At 48.7% G+C, this 14,611-nt stretch overlaps 1 protein-coding gene across 3 annotated transcripts in view; it reads right to left on the bottom strand.

Annotated features, from left to right (window-relative positions):
* SLC25A37 (solute carrier family 25 member 37) overlaps positions 1–14,611 on the bottom strand; it is a 36,525-nt gene that overhangs the window by 7,622 nt on the left and 14,292 nt on the right. For 2 of the 3 annotated variants that reach the window (XM_037495788.2, XM_037495787.2), the window contains exon 2: positions 31–259. The exons of the other annotated variant lie outside the window; for it this stretch is intronic. In XM_037495788.2, coding sequence (XP_037351685.1) covers positions 31–253 — 223 coding nt within the window. In that variant the 5' untranslated portion in view covers positions 254–259. The remainder of the gene's footprint in view (positions 1–30; positions 260–14,611) is intronic. 3 annotated transcript variants of the gene reach the window in all.

Genomic DNA, 14,611 nt, shown 5'->3' with positions numbered 1-14,611 from the left:
TTTAACTCCAGACAAATGCTTTCAAAATACCATTGGCTAGGTGGCTGTTTCCTTGATGGTGGAAAACGGCATTTAAAGTTCTTTTCATGTTTTCATAGCAGGCAAAATACATGGCGTGGGCCGGCCCGGCGCCCATCATCATCACGTTGAGGCCTCGCAAGGGCCTCCAGAAGCCTTCAGTCTGCATGATTTTCTTGAGGGCTCCATAGATACTTGTGTACTGGGCTTTGGGATCTGGATTCAAACTCTGCATTCGTGTCTTGAGAGGGCGAGAAAACAAGAAAAGAGGGGGCGTTAACAAGGATGGCGAAGAAGGAAAGAAAGGCCAGAGAGTGAGAGAAAACAATTGATTTTTATTATAACAGGAATTCTTAAGAAAAGCCTTTATTCTCTTTCTCCCTCCCCTCTTCTTCCCCCACATACACACAGTCACATCACTTCATTATGCTCACAAAGGCGGGGAAAAGATGGAGGGGGGCAGGATTTGAAGCAGGAAGACCTGCCCTGCCACTGGCACGCTGTGTGACCTTTGATGAATCCCCTAACCTCTCTGGGCTCCTCAACTAAAAATAATGGTGCTGCAACAAATCAATGTCTGTGAAGACCCTTAATAAAGTCACCTAGTGAAATGTCAGCAGCAGTGTTGTCCTATGGCTTCCAGACCAGTGTTGATGTCTTCTGTCCTCATTCATCCAAAACCTCCATGTCCTGAAAGCTCCTGTTCGGTTCCTACCAGGAAATCTCCCCAGAATAGTCCAGCCCTCACCCCCTCAACAACTCTAAATACTTTCTACATTTTGTCTTTTCAAGTCAGCACTTAAATGTAAATGGCCTTGTTCTTAAATGCTTATGTATACTCCTGTCTCCTTTCTGCATCTCTCATCCACTAGACACGAGAGTAGGTGTCACCTGTGTCCACCTTATAGGCCACGGTACCACACGGTACCCACACAGGCTCCAACTATGACCTAACAGTCTAGACATTGCTGTGGAGGCATTTTTTTTAGATGCAAGTAACTTTTAAATCAGGAGATTTTGGCTTTCAACAGCTAGTAAAACCACAAAGACAATGGGCACATCATTGCCAGCTTTTTATTTTACCAAGAAAGGACATGAAACAGTAGCAATATAAAAAAACACCATCACCCACTATGATAATCATCGTTTCTGCAGAGAAAGGATAATTTTAATGCTTAAAAAAAAAGCAAACACTACCTCTAATGAAAAAACTACTTTAAATTAAATTTCACTTTACTAATGACTCACTGCTCTACCTCTTTTCCTATCACCAATGAAAACATCCCAGGCCTAGGCAGAGGCGCCACAGGGCACCTGGATGCCACATTCCCAGAAGAGGACCCAGTGGGGATAGATGGGGCCAGTGTCCCTGTACTTTTAATTATTTTCTATTATAACCCTTCATTTTCAAAAATGATTTGCAGGAGCTTAATAATGAAGGATGCAAGACCAAGGGAAGGAGAAGCAACTGATCCACCTACCCAGAGGGCACCTGGCTGGTGCCAGGAACAGCCCCTTGCTCCCTGGCACCCTGCTGGGGACCATGCAAAGTGGGAGACACACAGAGGCTCACTCTGGAAGAGCAGAGCTGCTTCCTCCGAGTCAGCAAAGGCTATGCAGCACCACATGCTAAATGACAATCGATATCGTGCAAGTTTTAGGGCAAATAAAATTTTGTGTTATGCCAGTTTTTTTCTTATTGCCCTGCTGGAAAGCAAGAGCTTAGTGCAGGCAGCCGTACAAGGAGAGTCCAGTTTTCAACTCTGTGATCAGGGTACAGGGCTAAACACAGATTCCACCACCTATGCTGTGACCCTGGCAAGATGGTCACTTTCCGAACTTCAATTTCCTCCTTTGAGAGAATGGCTGAGTAAATAAAATGAGAAAACCCACGCCTTTTGCTATCACTATTATTGAAAACAACAAAGAACCCATCAAGAGTCTGGGTATCCCAGCTCTAGTATGTAACTCTGCAAAGGGATCGCTCTGCGGAGGTGGGGGAGTCATCCTACAGCATACACCCCCAGAATGGTGTCCAGCTCACAGGGGATCCAACAAATACTAACTGAATGAATGAATGAATGAATGGATGGACAAATGCAGGCAACTTAGGAAACCAGCTGGGATGAGGCTGCTTTCTGTCTCCTACTCACCCCCATTAAATATGAGCAGTCTTTCTGTAGGGACCTGGCCCTCCCACACACCTAATCTAGATCTTTCCCTATAAAAAGTTCACATTTTGGGGCCTCCCTGGTGGCACAAGGGGTTAAGATGCAATCTATGAAGCTGTCCACAGTCTCTGCAGCATGAGTTCGAGTCCTGGCCAGGGAGCTACCCACATGGTGCAGCAGACCTCTCCTGGCTCACCTGCTGCTCCCCTCAGCAGTGTATTTCAGTCAGTCTGCCTGTTCTGTTCCCCACTCTGTCTCTGGTGAATCCTCTCACCCCCCCACACCTCTGGCCCGCACCCCAGTTCTTGTATGCATAAAGAAATAAATCTTTAAAAAAAAAAGGTTCACATTTTGATGTATTGCTCAAGCCTAGCATGTGAGCTGCAGAGCCACAAGCAGAGCAGAGGCAGCCCATCCCTGGAGGCCTCACCTGGGCAGGCTAGTTCCTTCCCAGGGGCAAGTCCCATCTTGGGGAAGGACTGTGGGGCTGTCTCTGCCTTCTCCCCATCAAAGGCTTTCCTGCAGGAGAAGCCAAAGAGCAACACAAGCAGCGGTGGCCATGGGAGAAAACACATAGCAAGGAGCTGGGGCCCAGGGGGCTTGCCTGTGGCATCTTGTCTCTGGTCCCCAGTGTCCTCAACTGGAAAATGAAGGAGGATCACAACACTGGCTGATTATCAGAATCACCTGGGAAATGTTTAAAAATATCAATCCAGGCATCAGTCCAGCATAGATTCATTCAAAATTCATTTTTCAACTCCCCAGATAACTCTGATCACCACTCAGTTTGGAGAAGCTCTAAATAAAGCCCCTGCCAGCCCCAGCACTTGCTAATAACCATATTAGCAAGTCAGGGAGTCGTCTGTGGTTACTTGGGATGCCCACGAGGTGCCAGGGTTTCAGAGCCAGCCAAGCAGGTGATGGTGTCAGGATCCCAACTCTGAGACCTGGAGCCACTTCCTTAACCTTAACCAACAATGGCCATCCCCTTCCCAGCCACGCTTTATCTGTGAAGGCATCAAGAGGCATTGTCCTTACAGACCCACTCCTCAGTCAGCTCACACAGATGGACAAGGGGGATTTAGGGTGGATTTCTTACCTCCCCCTTTTAAATCAGGGGTGAGGTCATCAGAGTAATTTACTAAACCCAAACACATCAGGCTGCTACAGAAAACAAAAGGACACCTCAGGAGTCTCAGAGTGTGGTCAACTCAAAGGTGGGCACCACTTACTGACGTGTTTGGGGACAAAGGCAGGTAGCCCATCAAGACCCCTCTGGGTCCACCAAGGCCACACCAACCATGTTTTGGGCCAAATCCTCTTCAACCTGCCTGCAGGGAGCACCCACTTGGGGTCAAGCACGAGGATAGAGAGGAAAATATGGTGGGGAGAAGGAAGTATAAGATAAGGGGCTTAAAGAAGAGACTTGAGTAAACGATATGCACCAAGATGGTCCTGGGAGTGCCCCCCAAGAGAGGGCAAGAGCAGTTGAAGCAGGCAGCTAGGAAGTGAGGCAGAGGAGGGGACCAGAGAGATATCTAGTCTTTGTCTCTCTCCTAGTGACTCTGCCTTAGAAGGTCCTGAGGGCTGGTCCAAAGAAGGAGAAAAAGGGGGTGACTAGAAGCAACTCAAGCATCCATGCGTGGATGAATAGACAAGCACAAGGTGACCCCCCCATAGTGGAATATTACTCGGCCTTCAAAAGGAAGGGAAACCTGACACACACTACCACGTGGGTGAACCTTGAGGTCATGACACTGGGTAAAATAAGCCAAACAGAAAAACAAGGGCTGTATGACTCCACTTGTATGCGAGGTACCTGGAGTCATCAAAACCACAGAAACAGAAAGTGGAATGGGGCCTCCCTGGTGGTATAAGGGGTTAAGCATAGCACTGTGAAGCTATCCACAGCCTCTGCAGCAGAAGTTTGATCCCTGGCCGGCAAGGGAGCTACCCACACGGCGCAGCAGACCTCTCCTGTCTCGCCCACTGCTCCCCTCAGCAGTGTATATCAGTCAGTCTGCCTGTTCTGTTCCCCACTCTGTCTCTGGTGAATCCTCTCACCCCTTGCACCTCTGGCTTATACCCTAGTTCTTATGTGCATAAATAAATAAATTTTTTAAAAAAAAAGTAGAATGGTAGGTGCCAAGGTGGGGGAGGGGAAGGGGAGTTGTTTAATGGAGGCAATTTTGATTCTGCAGAAACAAAGACGAGGTCTTTGGCTGGACAGGGTGATGGTGGGGCAAGAACATGAACTACGGACGTCACTGAACTCACACTCAGGTCAATTGGATATTCTGTGTATTCATTCACCATGACTTATTTTTTAGTTCGGGGTGGGGGTGGGTGGCGGGGAGGCGGGTGGTGAAGAGAAGGAAAAAAGAAAATGAGTGAAACAGTTTGCATAAAGAGATGACTAGGATTAAAAAAAACAACAACAAAAAAAGAATTTTACAAGCAGCCTTTGCCTCCAGGCTTTCGGTTGCTGCTCTGGGCCTCGCTGATAGGCTCTGCAGTCCTTATAATTTCCTTTTTTGCACATTAATGCAAAATTCATAATGCATATTAGCATATTAAAGGCCCTGGGAAATCCGTCAGGAAAGCAGCCTGTTGAACTATAATATTTAACAAGGCACTTCTTAGCTGTCTTTGGCAATGGAAGCCTTGTCTTAGTTAATAACTAGTTCTACCTTGCAGAACACACTTGAGAAAACACAGCAGTAGCCAACAATGGACCTCGGGAGAAGTGGTGTAGAAATGAGCCCCAGGCGTCCAAAAGGCCGCTGAGGCAGCCCAGGTAGAGGTTCAGCAGGGGGCCTGGAAGTCAAGCCTGGAAGAGAGTGGCAAATGGCCACGCATATAGGGGAAAGGCTCTGGGCTATTCTGCGGTTACTCCAGAGCAAGTGTATGTGCGTTTGCTCTCAAGGGACAGGATGGAGAGGAGTACCTGACCCAGAAATCAGAAAGCCTGGTTCTCTGGCCTGGTTTCCCTCCAGGTCTAGAACGCACTACAAGAAGGGCTCCACATCAATGACAAACTTTGCATCTGCACTGAACCAGCTCCATCATCTCCTGGCACAGGCACAGTGGGGGAGGGGGACACTCCTTCCTAAGAAGACACGAAGGCCAGCCTTGTTGACCTGCTCACTACGAAGAGAAGGAGGGAGGAGTGGAAAATCGCGCTCTGTCCCAGGTGAGCTCACAGGATCATGTAACAGAGGCCCCAGGTAGGGAGCACACCTAGTATAGCACCTGCTCTCAGATGAGGCCCAGAGGCCCAGACGGGATCATGGGCACTAGCCCAAGAGTATAAGGAAGGGGAGCGCTACATAAGAGAAGGACCAAAAAAGTAAAGGAACAGCTGGGGCTGGTGGGGAAGCCTCAGGGCCCAGCAGAGCCCAGTCCAGGCTCCTGCAGTGTCACTATGTTACTGCCTGGACACATGTGACAATTCCCGACCCTCCTTCCCAATTTCTCAAAAATGAACCAGTAATCCTTTATTCAAAAGCCACTGCCTCACTGCTCCTTTGAGACAGGTGCTGTGGGGAGACTGGGGTCCTGGTTCGCGGTGAACAAGGATCACAGCACCCCACAGAGTAGGCCGACTCCCACCGAGCAGCAGCGCTGGCTGAGGAAGGCTGGCCAGTAATCTGTTCCAGACTTTCTCTCAGAGAAAGGAAATAAGGCTCAGGTGCCTCAAACACACTAGGAAAATGCCAGGGAATGTTAGCATCTACCATCTAGTGTCTACTTCAGAATAGAAATCAGACTAGTGAGTTTAATTCTATCCTGATTGCCAACTGCTTTCAAGCAGCACTGACAGTCACTGAGTCCAACAACAGTCAAATGCTTAAGGTAGACAGCAGGGCCCCAACCCCTCCCCTTGCATTTTCCAAGCCCCTCCATACCCATGGGAGAAAATACGAAAGCCACCAAGACAACCAAAATCAAGTTTCTCAGTCTCTGAGGGAAAAAGCCACATCGGCAAACACCACTTCTGGGAACAGGCCACAGTGTAAGATCTCAGACCCCAAATCACATCCAACCTGGAAAGGGTGAAGAGGGGTTATTTGAGCTGGGCCCAGAAGGAGGGAACATATTCCCATCAGATAGAAAAGGAACTGCCATTCCAACCCCCTGCCACACCATTTGGGTGTTTGACTGTGTACAAGTGGTGCTTAGGAGAAACAAAGGCAGAGCACAGGCAGAGAGATGGAACAGTTTCAGCTGCGGGGTGTGAACACGCCATGTGCTGGGAGGGCGTGGGGAGAGCAGGTCCTGGTGGAGATGCAGGCCGGGACACCGGAACCTGGCTGAACTGCAGATCAATACCTACTTGCTGGGAGAAAGGCAGGTTGGGGCTGGACTATGAGAGGCTCTGAACAGCTTGCTAAGGAGTTTGGAATTTACTTTATAGTCAAGCATTTTCTGCGGTTACGACTGCACAGGTTGACAGGAGCCGCACAGTAAGCAAGACCAGCGCTCACACTGGAAGAAGTGGGCCTCTGCCACGTCTTCCTGCAGGCCGGCGATGCTCACAAAGCTGCGGCCATCTGCAAGGCCACTCACACCACAAGCCGCTGAGGTCTCCTCCCTACCCACAGGCAGCAGGCCATCCCCTTATTCTATTATCCCAAGGAGTCAGCTCTTGTCTCTCCTCTTTTCTAGAAAATTCTACAGGCGGAGGGAGAGATGAAAGAATCCATGCCTGGCTCAGGCCCAACATGCCCAGGACACACTCAAAACACCCTGCTTGTGGTCCGCCCAAAGGATTAAATTATTGTTGCTCTACAGGTAGGCAAGTTCCCAAGATACCAGGGAATCTCATGGGTGGCACTGGTGACCTCGCTGGCAGATGGAGAGAGAAGGGAGGGCACCAGGATGGAGAAGTCTGAAGCACTGGTCACCGCACCCACCTTGCCCAGCTCCAAGGAGATGAGCAGAGCGCTGGGGTCTGACGTCCTGGTGCCACAGCCAGACTATCAGATAGTGTGTCCTCAGCAGATCAACTTGCTTCCCTGAGCTCCAAAGCAGCATTCACAAAATAATTGTACTAATTAAAGCAGTAACATTCACAGCTGATCATCCCCATTTTACAAACAAGGAAAATGAGGCTCCAAGGGGATGTCTTGCCCAATGTCACAGACAAGATGGAAGGCAGATGGTCTGGCTCAGCCAGGCTCTTATCCACGAATATGCCAATGGTCAGGCTGCTTTCAAGAAGGAATTTCATTCACTGCTAGTAAGCTGGCCTCCCCAGGGCCTCCCCTGACTCAGCAGCCCGGGCCATGTCATTGGCTTATAAACACCCCACCTACAAGTAGGAACAAGATGTCAACAGCAGAACTGGAGACACGCCTCTTTCTCAAAAGACTTTTATTCTCCTGGCATTGAGGTAAACTTGCTGAAGCATCATAATGTCATTTGGGAGAACAAGTTTAACTACGGAAGAAGTCCACATGGAAGCGCCACAAGGCGCGTCAGGCACCCCGAGCACCAGGCACCTACTGTGTGCAGAATAGCAGGGTGAAGGCTCTGAATGTGAGTTCATAGATTTCTGCACAGTGGCTGTGCTCCCTGGTCCCTCCTTCGGCCCCGGCAGTGCTGCCACCATTGGTTCTGCACGGGGGACTCCCTAGGGTCCTTTGTTTGACTGGAGTGCTGCCACCCCCCTTACCCCCCATTTTTTCCTGCTAATGAGGACACAGTTATAGGACTTGCCCAAGCTTCCATAGCTGATCACCCTCCACTAGACCCTCCCTGTCTAATCCCCTTCAACCATGTTTTCCCACACATCCCAGTCCCAGAAGCTCAAGGAAACCTCACTTAGCCACCCACCCGGTGCCAGATGTTAAGACCCAAGGACCCAAAGATGGGTCCTGTCTTCAACCCCCTGACAAATGAAGCCCCAGTCTACTTTTTTCCCCTGCTGGATGCACTTGGGGAACTCACTAAACTCTGAACTTGAATTCCCTCTTCTGTAAAAATCCCTATCTCAAAAGCTTCCAAAGATGGACACATAAGAAAACGGAAGCTCGTCAACCATCTAGCCCAGAGCAGCCGCTGCTCACCCCACATTTGTCATCACCATGATGACTTCTCCAGCATGCTCCCTGATCTGCCACAAGGGCTTGGAAATCTCATGAAGAACCACACCAACACTAGCTGAATCTCTCCCAGAGGTGTGGGTGTGTTTGCCTGCTTGATGAAAAATGGCAGTTTGGCACAAAGGATCTCATTACATGCTTGAATCGAATCATTATACTACAAAGTAGGACAGCCCATAAACCACACAAGGAAAAGCCTAGGGTTCCAGAAGGAAGCTACCAGGCACAGGGCACACAGGCACTCTTCGACTCCAGTCCTCTGTTCTTACAACCTGACTTTGAGAGAACAGGAGTGAAACCCCACCTCAGTGCCCTCTAACCATAAAGAGGCCTGAGAAGGTGAGGTGGCCTTCCAATCCCCTCACGCCCAGTCCAGACGCATAGTGGCCAGCAGAACAGGCTCTGGGGCCCCACCTGTGCCTAAATCCTGCCACTTCCTCCTCGCACCTTGCACCTTCAGCATGTTACTCAATCCCTCCGAGCCAGCTGCCTTATCTGTATATGGGATTCTTAATAATAACCGGCCTCCAGAGGACGAAGGGAAAGGATGAATGAAAGCCCTTTGCCTGGGCTCGGTGTACAGCCTCTGTTGTTTTTATCTAAGCCCTGGGGGGAAGCCCACACCCGCCTGCACAGCCTGGCACAGAAGACCTCCTGAGTTCCTTTATTTATTTTTTTTTAGATTTATTTATTTATGCATACAAGAACTGGGGTACAGGCCAGAGGTGTGGGTATGAGAGGATTCACCAGAGACAGAATGGGGAACAGAACAGGCAGACTGACTGAAATACACTGCTGCGGGGAGCAGCAGGTGAGCCAGGAGAGGTCTGCTGCGCCATGGGGGTAGCTCCCTGGCCGGGAATCGAAGTTGTGCTGCAGTGACTGTGGACAGCTTCATAGATTGCGTCTTAACCCCTTGTGCCACCAGGGAGGCTCCTGAGTTTCCTTTAGCTCCCTGCACCTTCTAACAGAAGAAAAAAGTGAGGCCCAGAAGAGTGAGGAGACTCGCCCACTGCAGCCCCTTAAGGGATTCTGTTCCCCCACCAATCCCATATTCAGCTTTCTCGCTCAGCATTTCCAAATGAATGGACCAGGCTGCTTACATAAATCCTGATTGTGTAACAGAGGCAGCCTGGACAGCTAGAGCAGTGGGGGAAGAATCACTAGTGTCAGTTTACAGGGGCACAAAGGGTCCAGGTGAAAGTACTCCAGGAAGCTCTGAGCCAAGGGCAGCTCTGACCTTTAATGGTGCTGAAGTCTGGGGCCTGGCAGGGGCCTTCAGCACCATGTTCCTAGCACAGCAGAAGGCCACCCACCCCCGCCGGGTGACCACTGTGGAGAAGATCCTCCCCACAGCTTGAGCTTGTATCCCCTGGACTGTAGGGAAATAGCCAGGACGGGCCGAGTGAGGCTACAGGCTGGGCTGGGAGCTCTATGAGAATTCTGCCCCCTCCCCGATGCTACACAGTTGCCCTGGAGGACTTGAGTCCCCACTACGGTGCGGGCAGCTCTGAGGTTCCTTGGTTTCTGGATCTCCATGTCGTGCGCAGGGCTTGTTGGTTAAGTGTATCTCACTTAACCAAGCAGGTGATTCCCTGAAACATGCACTTGAAAGTGAACATGGCTGAACAGAGAGAGGCCTGTTCCAAGAAGACCAAAGTACTCTCATCCAAATCCCTGAGTCATTTTGTAACAGGTAGTCCCCGGGAAAAGGGGAGGTTCCAGGTTCCCTGCCCCACCCAAAGGAGGGCAGAGCTGAACAGGGAGGCGAGAAGCTGGAGAGGAGACTGGGGAAGGAAGGAAGCAGGATGGAGAGCCAGAAGACCTAGAGGAGGCACATGGAGCAGAGACAAGTGAAGAAACTGCACTTGCTTCTTGGTCCTGGACTGGTTGGAACAGATGTGGGTGAGAGACCCATAGGGAGGTTAATAATGGCAGCTGTCATCTTGGTTTTGATTTTGGTCTCTCCTCCCAGACTTGTCTGACTGTTTCTGATCCTTTTCTATGGATCCCCGCAGAAAGGTGCTTTAGACTTATGGCAGGTTTTCAGGTCTTGCTTTGGCCAGTCCTGTTTGGGTGGAACTTTTACCCATGAGAGCATGGGTAACTTTGGGTTCTTGCTTTGTAAACTACATTCTTTGTCTTTTCTGTATTGCACACTAACTGTATTAAAATGCCTTTCCATTAAGGGTCTATATGTTTTGTCTTGATGCAGCAGATGGCAGAATCTATTTAGAGCAGGCAGGTTTGAGGGTTCTGGGGTGCCCCCTTCCTGACCTGTAACAATTTCACCTAGCTGGGCATCAACCTCCCACAGTCAATACAAATTGCCACCAGCAGGTAAACCAGAGAAGGCGATCTGTTCTGTTTTGTTCACAATTACATTCTATTCAACAATTGCAAATATTTATTGAATGAATAGAATTAATATAGTCTCTAAGTAAATCCTTTCTTGGCCTCTAACATTTTAAGTCAGAGTCCTGTGAAAAACCAGTATGTGTGGGTGTATTTTATTTGAAAGGAAGTCAATCTACCTATCAGGCCTACTTGCAGCATAAAAATACCTGTACACATATAAAACAGAATTCCAGGAGAAATCAGAATCCTTGTGCTCTATTGATGGGACTGTAAAATGGCACAGCCCTATGGCAAACAGTATGAAAATCCCTTAAAAAATTAAAAATAGACTTGTCATATGACCCAGCTATCCTGCTGCTTGGGTAATATCCAAAGGAAAGGAAAGTCTCAAAGAGATACTTGCACCTCCATGTTCACAGCAGCATTATTCATGACAGTCAAAAGGTGGAAGCAACCCCAGAGTTCACCCATAGCTGAATGGATACATAAAGTGTGGTATGTCCATACACTGGAATATAATTCAGCCTTGAATGTGCTATGGCATGGATGAACCTTGAGGACTCTATGCAATATGCCAATCACAAATGGCAAATCAAGAAGACAAATGCTGTATGATTGCACTTATATGAGGTTCCTAGAATAGTTACGTTCATAGCAGCTGTCAGGCTTTGGATAAAGGGTAATGGGAAATTGTTGTTTAATAGGTGTAGTTTCAGCTCGAGAAGATGAAAGAAGTTTGGGAGACTGGTTGCATAAAAATGTGAAGGAACTTTACACCTTTCAACTGTACACGTAAAGAAAACATTGAGTTGGTAAATTTTATGTTATGTGTCTTCCACCTCAATTGTTTAAGAGATTTCAAATATAATCAAAGCTCACTCCACAGGCATTCATGTTCTAAAATATTGTCATGTTGTACTAATTCCCCAGGTTGGCTTTAACACCTGGGATGGTAGCATGCGTGTTTCTGGCGAAGGCAGTAAGTCTCTAAGGCACAGCACTATCCCTAGCTCCAGAGCCTGGGTGGGAAGGAAGCACCTGAGGGCTCTGGGGCCGAAGGCAGAGCTGTAAGGGAAGGCAGAAATGCTTAAGATGCAGAGTTTGGCTCCTCCTCTTTCCCACTGGCCCCTGGCCCGGATGACACAGCACTTTCCTGGCCACCCCCAAAGCTATCTCAGGAGTCAGTACTCCAACTGCTCAGGGATGGAGGCAAGTGCCCAGGACCAGCCAAATGCTTGTGTGGGAGTGACTGGTTGATGGTGCAGGTGGTTCCACAAGTCTGCCGCTGTCATCTGAGCCAGGGAGAGGAGGGAAGCCCAGGAGGGAGCGCTATGGGTGACAAGTCTCCTGGAACCCAACCCCGACAGACCCAGAGAGCCAGACTCCTCAGAAACCCTATTCATGGTTCTCAAGTCAAGTGTGGTCCTGCCGGCTTCTGCAAGACTCACTTCCACACCCTTCCCTGAGGCCACACCTTCCACAGCTTGCCCCACTATTAGCCTATTACCCGCCAGGAAAATAGACTTTTCAAAGTGGCCCCGTTGCCAGCCTTCTCTTACTCATTCTTCTGCTTGTAATTATATCAGGGGATGTCTGTAGGCCTGCCCCCCATTAATGTCTAAGGGAAACATGAAGGAAGGGACAAAATCATTCACTTACGATCTTGGGGCCCAGTGCTGTAGTTTAGCTGAGTGTCAAGGATTCAGAGGCACATGAAACCTCACCATAGGCATATACAAAAGCAGGCAATAATAAGCCCCATATACACGGTCCTCCCCAAACCATGTGGGGCACCATGGTCCAGAAGATAAGGCCTGGGGGAGCCGGGCTTCACAGTTCAGGGAATACTAGAGGCCTACTTAGGTGCCCAGGTGAAATTGCCCAGATGGTATTGAAGTCACATATCCCAGAAACACAACGATCAAATGATCTCCCGAACATCAGATGATTTATGTGTAGGCTGGGCCAGGTCAGTTGAAGGGACATTCTGCTGTCTTCACACAGCTGTCACACCAGACAATAACAGAGAAAAATGACAAAATACCAGAAATGGCAGACTTGAGGCCCTAAGGGGGAGAGATGGTGAGACACCAATGGAAACATCCTCAAGAGTCACCTTCCAGCCTCCAGATTCCACTTGCATGTACAAATTATTTCATAAGCTTTTTGAGAAGCCCCTTTTAAGTTTTTCTGGATGCCAAAGAGGATGGCAGGAACCTTCAATCATGGCTAAAACTTCACACTACTAAGACCCTTGTCCTGGAAATAAAGAGCTCAGGGGTATAGCTTAAACTCTCTGATACAGAGTCTGCAGCAGGGACAGGAGAAGGGTCTCCCAGTGAGTACGAGGGATCAGACTGCAGTGGTCCCCCAAACCTTCCACCTGACATTGATATCAGTGTGCTGCTGGGGTGTTGGGGGGAGCAAAGCAGGCGTAGGGATGTGGCCTTCAAGTTTATAGTCTAGCAGGGGAGGAAGGGCAAGCAAAATTCATAGAAAAATTGCAAACTCATGAAGCAAAGTAGAAGAAGGTGCCATGCAGACAAGGGCAGGAGATCTCATGTAGGTTTGGGGAGTGGAGACCTGAAGGCAGGGGGATCCAAGCAGGTGAACATAGGAGAAACGAGCTCCCTGGGTACAGGTAGTAGGAGGTGGGATGTGGCCAGAGGTCCTGAGCAGGCTGGGCAGTACCAGATGTGTCTGAAGAGGATTAAGGACACAGAATCCTAGAGTCAGCTGACCCTGAAAAGGGTGGCATAGCAGGGCCTTTTACTTAAATGCTAGGTTTCTGTCTGGCCTTGTACTCGTGAATGTAGGACAAGAAAGTGGGGAGGGGGAAGAACAGGGTGAATGAAACAGAATAGCACAAAACTATGAAATCTGAAAGGGGCACAAACCAAGGAGTGTTTGGGGGATCTAGGAGGGACAGGGGAGGCATATTGTATTTAGTTTTTTAAGGTGGGAAGCAGCTTCCCCCACCATCATGCCCGCCAATGCTCCCCCAAAATGCCCGAGCCATCTGGACTAACCCCATCTGTACAGCTGGTAATGCTGGGCGACCTTGGCTATGCTGTCTGACCCTTGATGACTCAGCTTCCTGGTAGTGAACTTGCAAAAGGTCCCGGGCAGGAAGGAGTCAGACAGAGAGCCATAAACAGGGCCTTCCAGAAGCATCTGTTGCAAGTCTCCCCTTGATTCAAGGGTGGGGTAATGGCCATTCACTCTTTCTGAAACTGCCTGAATAAATCGTTCGCAGTTTGTAAGTGTAGTTGGAGGTTTCATGTAAATTAAATAAACGATCGATCGATCGTTTCTAGGCAGGGGCCCTTGGATGCAAAGGCTCTGGTAGAGGTAGAATTCCACCGCAGGGGTCTCTCTAGAATCCTCTTCAAGCAGAAGTGCTTCTAAATCTATAGTTTACATTCACAGTCAAAAGAGAGTGCCCCCAAGTTATACTGCCTTGCCTGATAGAAATAAGGAGTGGAAATTTTAGGCTGAAAACATCCTAAAAGACCATTTAGTTTCAGTTCAATCTTGAAATTTTAAAGATGAAGAAGCTGAGAGACTCGGACAAATGTTTTCCCAGTATTACCCCACTGTTTGGCCTCTAGTCATGTTAAGGTATTTATAATTTACGCCAAAATGCAAATACAAAAGTTATGTGTGTGTATACAGAAAGGATCTACTTTAGGCCCTGTTTCTCCCCATTTCCTTCCCTATTTCTCCTCACTTCCTTCCCTCTACACTCAAGCAACACCCCAAGTGGCCAATCCCAGTTGCCAAGCATTCCACCTGTCCCTTAAACTGTGACTGCTCAGAAACCAGAAATTTGTTTTCAACTTAAAGCAGTTTCTGGTAAAAGTTCAGCTTTGTAGTAATTTTTGGTTTTTAGGTCCTGAAAGGGAATTTCAGAAACTTTCTTATGATTGCATTATCAGAAAATACAAATGACCCTTG

The sequence above is a fragment of the Talpa occidentalis genome, unplaced genomic scaffold, assembly GCF_014898055.3.
Source record: "Talpa occidentalis isolate TD23 unplaced genomic scaffold, MPIMG_talOcc4v2.1 talOcc4.8, whole genome shotgun sequence".
Lineage (NCBI taxonomy): Eukaryota > Metazoa > Chordata > Mammalia > Eulipotyphla > Talpidae > Talpa > Talpa occidentalis.
The sequence above is the reverse complement of the archived record's forward strand: the minus strand, read 5'-3'. Positions and strand labels throughout refer to the sequence as shown.